The sequence below is a fragment of the Cinclus cinclus genome, chromosome 6 (genome assembly GCF_963662255.1).
Source record: "Cinclus cinclus chromosome 6, bCinCin1.1, whole genome shotgun sequence".
Taxonomy (NCBI): Eukaryota; Metazoa; Chordata; class Aves; order Passeriformes; family Cinclidae; genus Cinclus; species Cinclus cinclus.
In genome coordinates, this window is record NC_085051.1 from 61,507,260 (window position 1) to 61,521,967 (window position 14,708).

The following is a 14,708-nucleotide window of genomic DNA, read 5'->3' on the forward strand; positions in this document are numbered from 1 at the left end:
TATGCTCCTTTTTTTCTGCCTCTTTTATCTTTAAATAGAAGGTTTCACAATCCCCCCCACTTAAAAATGAGGTGGCAAAAAAGGAAATAAATCCTTTTCTGAATTCTTCCTGCTGCCATTTCCAGCCCCAAAGGAATCCTGGCTCTGTCAGATAAACTGAGATTAATTTATCATGCACACACTTGCACTGAGGAAGGATAAAAAAGGTGGCAAATCCCATTGTCTGTGGCCAAAAGTGTGGGATGGTGTTTGAAGAAAAAAAAAAAATTAAAAGAAAGGGGGAAAAAACGGGGGAAAATTGGTTTGGAAAATCCCAAGGAATAACAAGGAAAGACAGAGGTGAAAACTGCCTGGTAATTTGGTGTTCAACTGCGACTTTCATAAATAATTTTCACTTAATGATTTGAGAGCACCTTCATTTGTGGCTTTTTATTGTACTTGACAGCTTTACATTGCTCCAACAGCTCTGTGTTTTCCGGAGAAATGTGGAGCCTGGAACCTTGCAGAGATGGGAATTAAATCACACAACCAAGTTATTGGTGTCCTAAATGTAATGAGATTATTTTTAATTTAACATGAACGGACCCAGTTTAGCAAATCTGGGGCTTTGCTTGGACTCGAGTGTAAACTGGCATTTTGAAATGTTTTAATTAAAAAGGGAAAGTGGCTTTTTAATTTTAAATTTCGCTATGGAAATGCTGAGGGTTGCCTTCCCTAGAATCTAAGGATTCATCTACTAAAATGTGTCACATGAAATTAGATTTTTTTTTTTAGGTTATTAAGATTACCCTTCCTCAAATCTCGGCATGGGTTTAATTAACGAATAAATCAGATTGTCCTGGTGATATTCCAATCTTATCCATAACCTTTCTCCAGTTATTGGAGGGCAGCTGGAATTAGCGTGATCTGGATCCATGCAGGCAAGATCTGCTCTGTGTTTATGAGAGGAGAAGTAATTAAAGGTTCAAGAGTCATCAACATCTTCTGCTTAATTAGTTCATTTCGTGGTAGGGATGCAAACAGGGAGAGCTGATGGGAAGAGGGACAGAAGGGGTTTGGCTTTAGAGGATCAAGACTTGGGAATTTTGAGAGGGAATTTTTTTTGTTGAGGGCTCTGAAGGTGGATTTTAATCTGGAAGTGAAATGGAATGGAAAAGGAAAATTATTATTTTTTATTAAAACCCAAAAAATAAGTTGATTGTTATTTCTGATGGCTTTGTTATTCTGGTAATCACAAAATCCTGGAATGTTTTGGGTGGGAAGGGACCTCAAATCCCATCCCATTCCAACCCAGGGACACCTCCCACTGTCCCAGGTGCTCCAGCCCCAATGTCCAACCTGGCCTTGGGCACTGCCAGGGATCCAGGGGCAGCCACAGCTGCTCTGGCAATTCCAGCCCAGCCAGGAATTCCCAATTCCCAACATCCCATCCATCCCTGCCCTCTGTCCATGTGAAGCCATTCCCTGTGTCCTGTCCCTCCATCCCTTGTCCCCAGCCCCTCTCCAGCTCTCCTGGAGCCCCTTTAGGTCCTGGAAGGGGCTCTGAGCTCTCTCTGGATCCTTCTCCTCTCCAGGTGAACATTCCCAGCTCTCCCAGCCCAGCTCCAGAAGGGCTCCAGCCCTTGGAGCAGCTCCATGGACTCCTCTGGATCACTCCAGCAGCTCCACATGATCCTGCTCTGTCCCCAGAGCTGGAGCAGCTCTGCAGGTGGGGGTCTCACCTGAGCAGGGCAGAGAGGCAGAATCCCCCCCTTTCCCTTTTGCCAATATTCTGGGATGATCCCAAAATCCAGCCGTCAATTAAATCACCAGAAACACTTGGAAAACTGGACAAATCCAAACAAATTCCTTAAATACAATCAGATTTTTCCAGTCAGTCAGGAAACATCAGCCACTTATTCCAGCATCCGCAGGGAGACAAACGGAGCAATTCTGCCCATCCTCATCCACCAAAATGTCGGAGAAACGAAATTCTCAAATCTCAAATCCCGATGGAGATTTTTTTTCCCTGAGAGTTCGCATCCTCCTCGTCGCTCGTTGGAATCGCTCAGGCTGAGCACGAGATTAAATGTGCTGTATTTACGATAATTATGCAATTAGACATAATTAGACTAATTATCCCAACCAATGAGGAAAATACATACATTTTTATAAATCTGCGAGCTAGGGACAGGATCCAGAATTCCATCAGGAGTTCAGCCCAAGTTCAACCTGGAGCTAAGGAGGGGATTGCTGGGATGAAGCTGCTCTGTGCCTCCAGAGCTCAGGGCCTTTGGAAACCTGGATCAGGCCCTTCCCTATTCCAGAGAAACTTCCTAAAGCAGGAATTTGATCTTTAGGAGCAGCTTTTCCAAGGTTTCATTCTAATCCCATCATATCCATGGGATTGGTTGTCCATAGAAACCATTTAAATCCTAATAATCCCAAAATTTATCCAAAATTTCAAGGATTGTTCATTTTCTTCTCTGCTCAGCTTTATTTTTTTAATATTTTTTGTATTTTTTTCCCAGTTTTGTACATTCATTTTCTCAAACTTCCATATTTTTCTGAGACATTCCTGGGCAGTTTATCCACGTGTTAAAAATAATTCCATGAGTTTCTAAGGCTGTGCCAATATTAAAGTTGTTCAGATTTATCGGGACACAGGATAATGAACATTTCCCATGTTTTTCTTTTGGAACTTTGCCAGGAGAATCTCACATTTCCCATTCCCAGTTTCCTGCTGTCTGCGTTTAAAGGAATTCAACTCCCTGCTCCATCCCTACTCCCTGGCTGTAAACAGAATCCAGAAGCTCTTAATTTTTAAAGGAAAACAGGAGGAATTTTGTACCTTGGCATTTTTTTCTTCATGGAAATTATACCATAAAATAAATTAGCCTGAAAAATTTGCTTGAAGGACTCCATCAAACCAATTTCCCCCTGGCTTTCCAGTGTTGATATTCCCTGTATCCTATGGAAATCCTTTGGGGGAGGATCTTGAAGCCTTTAGGTAGAATCCCCGGAAAAGTTGTTTCTGTTTTGTGGAATTTCTTGTGAATTCACTCTTTTTTTTCTGGACTCATCCCATCTGGATCCGTCGGTTGAGGATATAAATTCAGGATTCTATTCCCAACAAACACACTCGGGATTGCTGGAGGATGGAAATCCCAGATTTTTCCTCTGCCTCTATCCCTTCCTGTTGTTTTCTTACTTTTTTTTTTATTTTTATTTTTTTTTTCCCAGGGAGAAACAAAGATCCTGAAGCTGAAGAACCTGCGACCTCAGGACTACGCCAATTACAGCTGCATCGCCTCGGTGCGGAATGTCTGCAGCATCCCGGATAAAATGGTGTCCTTCCGCCTCTCCAACAAAACAGGTGAGCTCCAGCAGCACTCCTGTCCTCAGCTCTGCTACCTGCGGCTCTTCCGGGAAATCCTGGAATTCTTTGGGTGGAAGAACCTTGAATCCATCTCATTCCAGACCCTGCCATGGCAGGGACAGCTCCCACTGCTCCAATCCCAATGTCCAACCTGGCCTTGGGCACTGCCAGGGATCCAGGGGCAGCCACAGAAAATCTGGGAATTCCAGCCCAGCCAGGAATTCTCAGTTCCGAAGATCCCACCTAAATCTAAAACCTCATTGAGGTTAAAGCCATTCCCCCTTGTCCTTTACTCCCAGCCGGGAATTCTCAATTCCCAAGATCCCTCCCAAATCTCCCCTTTTCCAACTAAAAGCCATTCCCTGTGTCCTGTCCCTCCATCCCTTGTCCCCAGTCCCTCTCCAGCTCTCCTGGAGCCCCTTTAGGCTCTGAGCTCTGCCTGGATCCTTCCCTTCTCCAGGTGAACATTCCCAGCTCTCCCAGCCTGGTTCCAGAGCAGAGGGGCTCCATGGAACAACTCCATGACCTCTGGAATCCCTCCAACAGTTCCTTGTCTTCCCTGTGCTATTGAAATACAAACATTTTTATTCCACAAAATATTTCATGAGAAAAACCCGACCTTTTTCTACTCTGGCATTGATTTCAGGGATTGATTTGACCTTCTCTTACATCGACCTAAACATCAATTCCTTCATCGATTTAAAGCAAAATGTTTCCTTTTGGATTTAATTGTTCCAAATGGAAATATCCAAGGGGTTGTGTTGAAATCCTTCCGTGCCATGATCTCTAAGCCTTTAGGTAGAATCCCTGGAAAAGCTGTTTCTATTTTGTGGAATTTCTTGTGATTTTATTCTGTTATTTTTGGGCTCATCCCTTTTTGGATCAGCCACTTGTGTCTCTCCCTCTTGTTGTGGCTGTAACACTGAGGGTCCATCCCAAGAAATGCACTTGGGAATGCTGGGGGAGGGTGGAAATCCCAGATTTTACCTCTCCTAAAGGCTCTGTGTCCAGGATAAGCACAGGGTGTGTCTGAAATGGTTTCTGAACCTCCCAAAAAAAGAGACAAACCGAGCTTGGATTTCTGACTAATCAGGAATTTCAGAGGAATGTGCTTTGAAAAACGATTCCACAGGAAGTGTTGGAACATTTGGAGACGTCAGGTTAGATTCTGGTGGGTTAGGCCTTAATCATTTGTGTCTGAGGCCCTGAAACTGGGGAGAAAATGAACACAAAATTAAAATGCTGAGTGTGGCTGGGATCAATGAGAAATTTTATTTGCACTTCCATATTTCCCATCATTCCTGCCCTCAAGGCTTTATTCCAAGGAGTTGCCTCCAGCTTTTCTGAAATTGCTGATTGGACAGCAGACCTGTGGTTTCCCACTGCTCTCCACAACCCTGGAAATCAGCTCCACCAGGAATTATGGTCTGTTCAGAAGATATCCAGGAAAATGACTTGGAAAGCCATGATTTACACTCCCATTAATTTTTCCAGAGAAAAAAATGTCTTGAAGTGAGGTTTGTCCTTCATGAGCAGCTCTGGTTTCATGGCAGGAGAAGCCTTTCCATGGGAGGTGGGGTTGGGAACAACTCCTGACCCTCATCCATGGCAGCAGACTGTGGGAGTTGATCCTGCTCCCATTTTTCCTTGGAAGAACTTTCCCCGTTGGAGCCAGCACAGTCTCAGTTCATGCTGAGCCTCATCTTAAAAAAAAAAAATTTTAAAAACTGATGTTCTAGCACTTGTGGAACATCAAACTCTCATTTCCTGAGCCCAGGATGGGTGATCCTGGGGTAATTTTGCCAAAAAGAAGGAATTATTCCCACCTTAGTTGTGCCATGGTTATTTAGGGAGAAAATTGTCTTTTCTGGAGTAATTTCCCAAGAAAACAAGCCTGGGCAGTAACAAGGATTCCCACTTTTCCATGAGGAATTTGATCACAAGCATCAAGGGCAGGATTAGATGTGAAAAGTGATTAAAGCAGGAGCTCATTAAGGACTGAGGTGGGGTTGACTCTGAAGCAAAACTTTGCTCATTTAATAAAACTTCACCTGACAGAAGTTCTTCAGTTGAACTTCACCTGATGTAACTCCAGAGAAATTAGAGAAATTGTAAATCCGGAGGAATCCAGGATAAATCCAAAGTAATGAAAATCAGAGCCTGAAGCTGAGGCTGTTTCAGTCCTGTCCTGTGCATTGGTTTTAATTGGAAGCTGGAGGGATGGGATGGGATGGGATGGGATGGGATGGGATGGGATGGGATGGGATGGGATGGGATGGGATGGGATGGGATGGGATGGGATGGGATGGAGAGCCAGGAAAATCTGAGAGGTGCAAAGATGTCCCAGATTTATTGTCATTATTGTGGTACTGAGGGTGTTTAATTTAGTTGCAATCTGTGGCATCAGAATGTGGGAATTTGGCTGTTCTGCATTTGATGGAATCATGGAATGGTTTGAATTAGATCTTAAATCCCACCCAGTGCCACCTCATTCCATGGGAGACACCTCCCACTGTCCCAGGTGCTCCAAGCCCAATGTCCAACCTGGCCTTGGGCACTGCCAGGGATCCAGGGGCAGCCACAGCTGCTCTGGCAATTCCAGCCCAGCCAGGAATTCCCAATATCCCATCCATCCCTGCCCTCTGGCAGTGGGAGCCATTCCCTGTGTCCTGTCCCTCCATCCCTTGTCCCCAGTCCCTCTACAGCTCTTCCGGAGCCCCTTCAGGCTCTGAGCTCTCCCTGGATCCTTCTCCTCTCCAGGTGAACATTCCCAACTCTCCCAGCCTGGCTCCAGAGCAGTTCCATCCCTTGGAGCAGCTCCATGGATTTTTCTGGATGACTCCAGCAAATCCACAACTTCTTGTGCTGAGAATTCCCAAGCTGGAATTTCCCAGGTGGAGTGTGCCAAGGATGGAACAGAGGGGGACAATCCCCTCCTCCATGTGACCCTGGATCCTCAGCCCCGTCATCCAGTGCTGTGACCTCACTTTTCCAACAAAAACACTTCTTTGTTCCAGCACAGGCCAGCTGAAAACACAGAGCCAGCCCCAAAACCTACAGAGGGTGCTGGAAATGGAGCAGGTGAGGCCATCCCAGAGGTGTCACCATGCACAGGCCAAAGCCCAAGGTGATAATTAAAAACAATAATTTAAAGCAGAACCTAGAGGTGCTTGCCGAGATTGATTTTGTGCCTAAAGGCAGCAATTAATCTGCAAATTTCTTGTCTCGAGAGAGAGGAAGTTGGAGGGGAAGCACCCCCATGGCAGGCTTGGAATGGGATGGGATTTAGGGCCCCGCCCATCCCAAACTATTCCATGGTTCTGTGATTCCATCCCCATCTCTCTGCCTGTACCTGGACTGTGCCTTGCTCAGGATTCTCTGAGCAGCAGCCAATTCCTCCTCATGTAGAAATCCCTGGATCTGCTGTTCCAAGCCCAACTCTTCTGAGTGTCAAAGAGGAATTATTGACAGCTGATGGTGTCACCAGTTTCCATGGGAGGCACTGAAAAAAGGGAATTTCAGCCCCAGCTCCTGCTGAATGGCACATGGAGCACTCTGAGCTAAGAATAACCTGAATGGAGCCTTTCAAGAGCTTTCATTGTTTTAAAATACCAGAGGAAAAGCAGGATATTTACCCAGAAAACCACGGGAATTCTGGGCTCCTCAGAATAGTTCTTGTAATATGATTGAGGGAAAGCAAATCAGGCTTTTCTCTCACTCCTTAAAGCAGCTTGGGTGGCACTGATTCATTTGGAAATTATATTACTTTGTCTATTAGCAGCCAGTTTAGTGCAGGTGATCATTAATCCATAAATTAAGGCTGAGTTTTGGCAGCTCCCAGGATAAAACAAACCAGCCCAGGAACTTTTCCCGAGCAAGATGAGTCTTTCAATCCGTGATTTTTCAGCTGCCTGCCACAGCTCATTGAAATCACAGCTGAAGCTGCTGCTCTGTCTGGGGCATGTGGTGGGAGACAAATTAAAAAAGGCTTAATTCACTTTTAATCCCTCGATTAAGCTGAGGTCTGTCATGATAAACTTGCTCAGTTTCCCGTCAGTCAAACAATGCACTGCAAAGGGAATTATGGAAGGTGGAAAAAATATTTTTCATATTTCCTGGCATTCCTGGGGGGAGGTGACAGGGATCTGCATGAAAAGGGCTGGAAATCCTGAGGATGCTCCGACCTGAGTGCTGCAGGGGGATGGTTTTATGAAATTCCAGGAGGGTTTGGGATGGAAAGGACCTTAAATCCCATCCCATCCCATCCCATCCCATCCCATCCCATCCCATCCCATCCCATCCCATCCCATCCCATCCCATCCCATCCCATCCCATCCCATCCCATCCCATCCCATCCCATCCCATCCCATCCCATCCCATTCCATGGCAGGGACACCTCCCACTGTCCCAGGGTGCTCCAACCCCAATGTCCCACCTGGCCTTGTGCAATTCCAAGGATCCAGAGGCAGCCACAGCTTTTCTAGGATAATTCTTTAGCAAAAAGGAATAATAGAAAATAAAGCTGGAAAGCATCTCAAGGGATCTCCCAGTCCTGTTCTTTATTATCTCCTGTTATCCTGGCTGGCTTTGACTCCCTGCAGGGCTGACAGGGAATCTGGTCCTGGCATAGAATGAGGAGTTGTTCCCTTCCCATTTGCAGCAGGGTTTTCCATATTGGAATGTGGGTGTCTTGTCTCAGGAATTCCTGAGGGAGCTGGGAAAGGGTCTGGAGAATTCCTGAGGGAGCTGGGAAGGGGCTGAAGAATTCCTGAGGGAGCTGGGAAGGGGCTGGAGAATTCCTGAGGGAGTTGGGAAGGTGCTGAAGAATTCCTGAGGGAGCTGGGAAGGGGCTGGAGAATTCCTGAGGGAGCTGGGAAGGGGCTGAGCCTGGAGAAAAGGAGGCTCAGGGGGGACCTTGTGGCTCTGCACAACTCCCTGACAGGAGGGGACAGCCGGGGGGGGCGGTGGGGGGGGGGGGGGGGGTCGAGCTCCCATTTTCCATGTAAAAAACTCCAGGATCAGAGGAAATGGCCTCAGGTGTCACCTGGGGAGGCTCAGGCTGGATATTGAAAAAATTCCTTCATGGAAAGTTCTCCCCAGCGCTGGCACTGCTGCCCAGGGCAGGGGTGGAGTCCCCATTCCTGGAGGGATTTCAGTCCCTGTGGATGTGACACTTGGGGACACGGGGCCGTGGTGGCCTTGGCAGTGCTGGGGATGGTTTGGACTCGATGTCTCAGAGGTGTTTTCCAACCCTAACTCTTCCATGAGTGTATCAAGAACATTTCCTTTATTCCCTGGGGTCACATCATCCCAGTGTCCCCAGGTCCTGCTGATGTCCTTGGAGAAGCTCAGTCCTGAGGGATTGCTGAGCCCTCCACATTCCCAGCCCCACAAACAGGAGCTGCTCCCCTCATTCCCAACAAATTCCCTTTCCGTATATCCCTGAATCCCAGCTCTCTTTTCCTGAACACATTGCTGATGTTTTCTCCTGCCCAGACCCCACAGGCCTGCGGGTCCCTCCCTGGCAGCTCCTCATTAGCCAGTCATCCCTAATCCATTAATTAGGATGTGGCTGTTGCAGCAGGGCTGGGCTGAGGTGTCTGAAGCTGTTCAGGCAGAGCTGCACTTGGGGAATTGAAGAACAACTCATCCCTGCTATTTTTGGAAAGTGGGAATTGTGCTCTAGGCGCTCTTAGATCCACGACCTCAGCTCTGACTTTGGCATGACTGGGATGGATTTAATCCCATGTGGATCTAAATTTAGAAAGGAAGGAACAATTCCACGATGGATTTAAGGTGCTGAAGGGAGGATCCCGTTTCCTTCAGTGCCTCTTCATCAAATCCCCAAGGAATTAATCCCTCCAGTGTGGGAGCCTGAGGCTTTTTTAGCCTCTCCTGAGGAAGTGCCTTGAAGAGCCAAGATCCTTCTCCCTTCCTCCTGCTGGAATTGTCAATGAAATATCAATTCTCAGTTCTGTGTGTGAGCGGCCACATGAGCCCATGGAGGCATCAAAGTGATGGGAAAGGGGAAAGGTGAAAGGGAAAAGGGAAAGGGGAAAGGGGAAAGGGGAAAGGTGAAAGGGAAAGGGAAAGGGGAAAGGGGAAAGGGGAAAGGTGAAAGGGAAAGGGAAAAGGGAAAGGGAAAGGGGAAAGGGGAAAGGGGAAAGGGAAAGGAAAGGGAAAAGGAAAAGGAAAGGAAGAAAGGGGAAAGGGAAAAGGGAAAGGGGAAAAGGGAAAGGGGAAAGGGGAAAGGGAAAGGGAAAAGGGAAAGGGAAAAGGGAAAGGGGAGGAAAGGAAAGGAAAGGAAAGGAAAGGAAAGGAAAGGAAAGGAAAGGAAAGGAAAGGAAAGGAAAGGAAAGGAAAGGAAAGGAAAGGAAAGGAAAGGAAAGGAAAGGAAAGGAAAGGAAAGGAAAGGAAAGGAAAGGAAAGGAAAGGAAAGGAAAGGAAAGGAAAGGAAAGGAAAGGAAAGGAAAGGAAAGGAAAGGAAAGGAAAGGAAAGGAAAGGAAAGGAAAGGAAAGGGAAAGGAAAGGAAAGGAAAGGAAAGGAAAGGAAAGGAAAGGAAAGGAAAGGAAAGGAAAGGAAGGAAAGGAAAGGAAAGGAAAGGAAAGGAAAGGAAAGGAAAGGAAAGGAAAGGAAAGGAAAGGAAAGGAAAGGAAAGGAAAGGCAAGGCAAGTTTCAGGAAAGGCAAGTTTCAGGAAAGGAAAGGCAAGTTTCAGGAAAGGAAAGGCAAGTTTCAGGAAAGGAAAGGAAAGGAAAGGAAAGGAAAGGCAAGTTTCAGGAAAGGAAAGGAAAGGCAAGTTTCAGGAAAGGAAAGGAAAGGCAAGGAAAGGAAAGGAAAGGCAGAAAGGAAAGGAAAGGAAAGGAAAGGAAAGGAAAAGGAAAGGAAAGGAAAGGAAAGGAAAGGAAAGGAAAGGAAAGGAAAGGAAAGGAAGGAAAGGAAAGGAAAGGAAAGGAAAGGAAAGGAAGGAAAGGAAAGGAAAGGAAAGGAAAGGAAAGGAAAGGAAAGGAAAGAAAGGAAAGGAAAGGAAAGGAAAGGAAAGGAAAGGAAAGGAAAGGCAAGTTTCAGGAAAGGCAAGTTTCAGGAAAGGCAAGTTTCAGGACCAGGAAAGGAAAGGCAAGTTTCAGGAAAGGAAAGGAAAGGAAAGGAAAGGCAAGTTTCAGGAAAGGAAAGGAAAGGAAAGGAAAGGAAAGGAAAGGAAAGGAAAGGAAAGGAAAGGAAAGGAAAGGAAAGGAAAGGAAAGGAAAGGAAGGAAAGGAAAGGAAAGGAAAGGAAAGGAAAGGAAAGGAAAGGAAAGGAAAGGAAAGGAAAGGAAAGGAAAGGAAAGGAAAGGAAAGGAAAGGAAAGGAAAGGAAAGGAAAGGCACCCAGGAACAAAAGGGGTACAAAGATGTGACTCATCAAAGCTGCTACCCCACTTCCTTCCAGGAAAAGGAAGGAAATCTTGGAATGGGAGAATAGAGTGGAATAGTCTGGAAAGGAGATGTGGTCAATTTAAAATGCCATTAAACAAAAAATGCAGAGAATTTGAAATGGTGTGGCTACAACCAAATGTGCTGAGATGAAATGAGGTGCAGAGGAAAGGACTAAAGCTTGCCAAATTATTTCCATTTATTATATCCCAAAAATCAGGGAAAAAAGGTAAATAAAGAGAGTGCTTAAGAAATTAACTTAAAAAAAAAGCAAACAAAACCACCCCAAAAAGAAAACCAAAAACCTGACACAAAGTGAAAACAAGAAAAGCAAATGGGGTGACATGAAGTGCAGGAATATGGACCAAAGCTTGACAAATTGATCCTCATTGAAATTGCAAGATTTCATTCCCTTTCCTGAAAGGAGCCTCGAAAAGAAGAGGGATTCTGGAAAAGTTGGAGGAGGATGGAAAAAAGATGTTGAGGATGGAAAGGAGCACAGGGAATGGGATAGGGATACCTGCATTGGCTTGTGAGGATATATGGGAATGCAGGAACACTGAGCTGAGCTGGCAAACTTTCAGCAATGTGATTTATAGTTATTTTTATTCCTAGGTTTTAATTTTAAGAAAGGTTCTTCCCTCCCCCAGAGGCTGCTGGCACTGCCCAGGCTCTCCCCAGGGAATGGTGACATTCCCGAGGCTGCCGGAGCTCCAGGAGTGTTTGGGATGCCCAGAGTGGGATTTTTGGGGGGATCTGGGCAGGGACAGGAGTTGGATTCCAGGATCCTTACAGGTCTTTCCCACTCAGGATATTCCAATTTACAATTCTCCGAGAATTCCATTCTTTGTTTCTATCCTGTAACTCCTCTCTGTGCTCCAGAATTTTCCGTTTTTGACCGGGCTTCTGGACAAAATGATCTTGTTCTTGCCTCTACTTTAAGCCTCTTTATTTCAGGGACAGGCTCAGGGCAGGCTGAAAAACAGGAGTTTTTTTCTTTTTAATCCCTGGCAGGAGCAGTGGGAGGTTCAGGGACACAGTCAAGGGTGGCTCTGTCCATCAAGGGGCACTGCCCTGGGTGGGGGGAGCCACCCCTTTGTCCCAGAATAGATCCAGGGGTTTTACCAGCTGGAAATTGCTCCTGTGATCCAGGGAAAACCCTAAATCCTGCCTGTGACAGGAAGGGTTGAAATTAGATCATCTCTGAGGTCTCTTCCAACCCAAACCACTCCGCCAGGAACCATTCCATGATGATCCCAAAGCATTTGCAATGCTTAAAGCTGCTCTGGGAATTTTTTAACTCAGTTATTCCATGTACCAAGTCAAAAAAAAAAAAAAAAAAAGGACAGAAACCTGAAAGATTTGGGATTTGAGAAGCTTCTCTTTATTTCTTCTTGACCTGGGAGTGCTGGAAATTTAAAGGCAGTGAAAAGGAGATGGGAGAAAAGAGAAAGTGAAAAACAAAGGTGGGATGTAAGGTAAATATGTTTCATTTGCCTAAACACAACGTTTTTAGAACTAGAACTGTCCTAGACCTCTAGGACTGTTGAGCTGGAGAAATTTCTTCTCTTTTCACGTGATGTGCAATCTCTCTGTAGCAGCAGAGGATAAACATAGAAAAGTATAAAAGAGATTTTCATATCTTGTTCAGTTTTAAGATTTTTTTTTCTGTTTTACCCAGTTTTTTTTCTTTTTTTTTTTCCTTTTTTTGTTGTTGTTGGTTTTTTTGTTGTTTTTTTGGGGGGTATATTGTTGTTTCTTTTAAAGGTTTGATGATGAAAAGAAAGGACCTTCCCTATTGAAGGGTGGGCAAAAAAAGTTTATTTTTGCCCTGTAAAACAGCAATAAAAATAAATTTAAAATTATGATGGGAAATGGAGCTGAAGGAAGGGAGATTTAGGTTGGATTTATGGAAAGAATTCCTGGCTGGGAGGGTGGGGAGGAGCTGGGCTGGAATTCCCAGAGCAGCTGTGGCTGTCCCTGGATCCCTGGCGGTGTCCAAGGCCAGGTTGGACTTTGGGACCTGGGACAGGGGTGGAACAAGATGAGTTTTAAGCTCCCTCCCAGTCCCATTCTGGGATTTTTTGCTTCTAACTCAAAATCTGGGAATTCCAACCCACTCTTGACTGAACTTTCTGGAGTAAATAATTACAGGAATGCTGCCTGGCAGGGAGCTCAAACCCTTCCTCTCAAACCCCGCGTGTCTTGTTGGGAATATTGGCTTTGTGCTCCTGCAAGAAGCGCTGGCTGTAAATGAAATGGATGCACACACAGCAATGGATATAAAAATATAATTCAATTATGTTCTATTACTTCGGTTCTGCCTTTCAAATAATGCCCCAAACTGGAGGAAATAATGTCCTTTCATTTCTATTCATCACAGCTGAGAGCCTTGTCAAGGACACGACTTGCTGCCTGTACTTTGATATTGCTATTAAATTATTGGGTTTCTTCTGCATTTCCAGTAATCCCTAAAGCCAATTGTGACATTTCCTCAATTCCATACATCCAGCCTAAATACCTCTATTTGTCTCACTGTAATTATGACACGTCGGCAGTGGATTTTTTTGAGCTGCTCCAAAAATGGGTGGATTTTCCTCCCCGTGTGATTCCAGCCTCAGCTCCCCATGGCAGGCAGCAGCAGAGACTCCACCCCTTCAAATCCCCTCAACACCTTCATCAGATCCTTGATTAAATCCCCAGATGGATGGGATGGGATCCGGGGATGGGATGGGATGGGATGGGATGGGATGGGATAATGGGATGGGATGGGATGGGACTGGACTTTAAGGATTGTCCCATTCCACTCCCTGCAGGGCAGGGATGCCTTCCACAGGATCAGGCTGCTCCAAACCCCATCCAACATGGAACATTCCAAGGATGGAGCAGCCACAGCTTCTCTGGTCCAGAGTGCTTGGCCTTAATTAGCCTTTTCTAATTAAGGGAGATAAAGAGTGCAGGGTTTGTGCTGAGTGTGAGAAAGTCTTCCCCCAGTCATTAATCCAGATCAGGGTGTGTTTCCTGCTGCTTTAGGATTATCCCATCCCATTCCCTGCAGGGCAGGGATACCTTCCCCTCTCCCGCCTTGCTCCAAACCCCATCCAACCCGGAACATTCCAAGGATGGAGAAGCCACAGCTCCTCTGGTCCAAGTGCTTTGCAGCCTGGATTAATTAGGAGTGCTAACAATGACTGAAAGGGTGCTTGGTTTGTGCTCAGTCTGAGGAAGTCTTGCCCGGTCATTAATCAAGACCAGGGTGTGTTTCCTGCTGCTTTAGCACCTTGTGAGGACTGGGCAAGGTAGGAGCCATTAATTATTAATTTCCTAATCAGTCTCCATCCATCTGCCACCTGAGTGGTTCCTGCTTTGCCTTTAACACGAGGCCACAAAAATGGATGTAATTCCCATTGAAATTCCTGGGAGTGAGTGGAGCAGCAGGGCCAGGGCGTTGTGACCCTCCGGAATTCCAAGAGCACTTTGTCACTTTGTCACCCGTGCCCTTGGCTTCCCAGGCAGCTCTGAAATCCCGGGATGCTCGCACACGGAAGCCTCTGAATGGGAGCCCCTTTCCCAAGGCTGCAGCTGCGGCGTGAATGGGAGCGGGGAGGATTCCCTCGGATCAGTAGGGCCTTGTTCTGCCAGGGGAGGAGCTCCCAGGGGCTCTGCCGCTCTCTTTGTCCCCTGCCAAGCCAAGCCTGACTCCCAAATGTGGGATTGGCACTTGAAACCACAATTCCCAAAGGGCAGTGGAGATGCAGAGGCCTTAGGACACAATGTGGTGTTTGGATAGCATGCTCCAGGTTTTGGGAATATTTCCCAGAGCTTGCTATTGTTTGATAACGATTTTTGTTTTTCCTTGCTGGGTCCGAGGAAGGTTTCCACTGGGAATGTTGGATGGCTGAGGCTCTGCTGGGTCCGAGGTTGTGGGTGGGAGAAGATT

The 14,708-nt window shown here is 46.1% G+C and overlaps 1 protein-coding gene across 1 annotated transcript in view; it reads left to right on the plus strand.

Moving 5' to 3' along the window:
• The window catches only part of MDGA2 (MAM domain containing glycosylphosphatidylinositol anchor 2), a 296,154-nt gene that overhangs the window by 183,555 nt on the left and 97,891 nt on the right, over nucleotides 1-14,708 (plus strand). Inside the window, exon 8 of the mRNA XM_062495446.1 lies at nucleotides 3,223-3,355. Within this exon, the coding sequence (XP_062351430.1) occupies nucleotides 3,223-3,355 (133 nt within the window). The remainder of the gene's footprint in view (nucleotides 1-3,222; nucleotides 3,356-14,708) is intronic.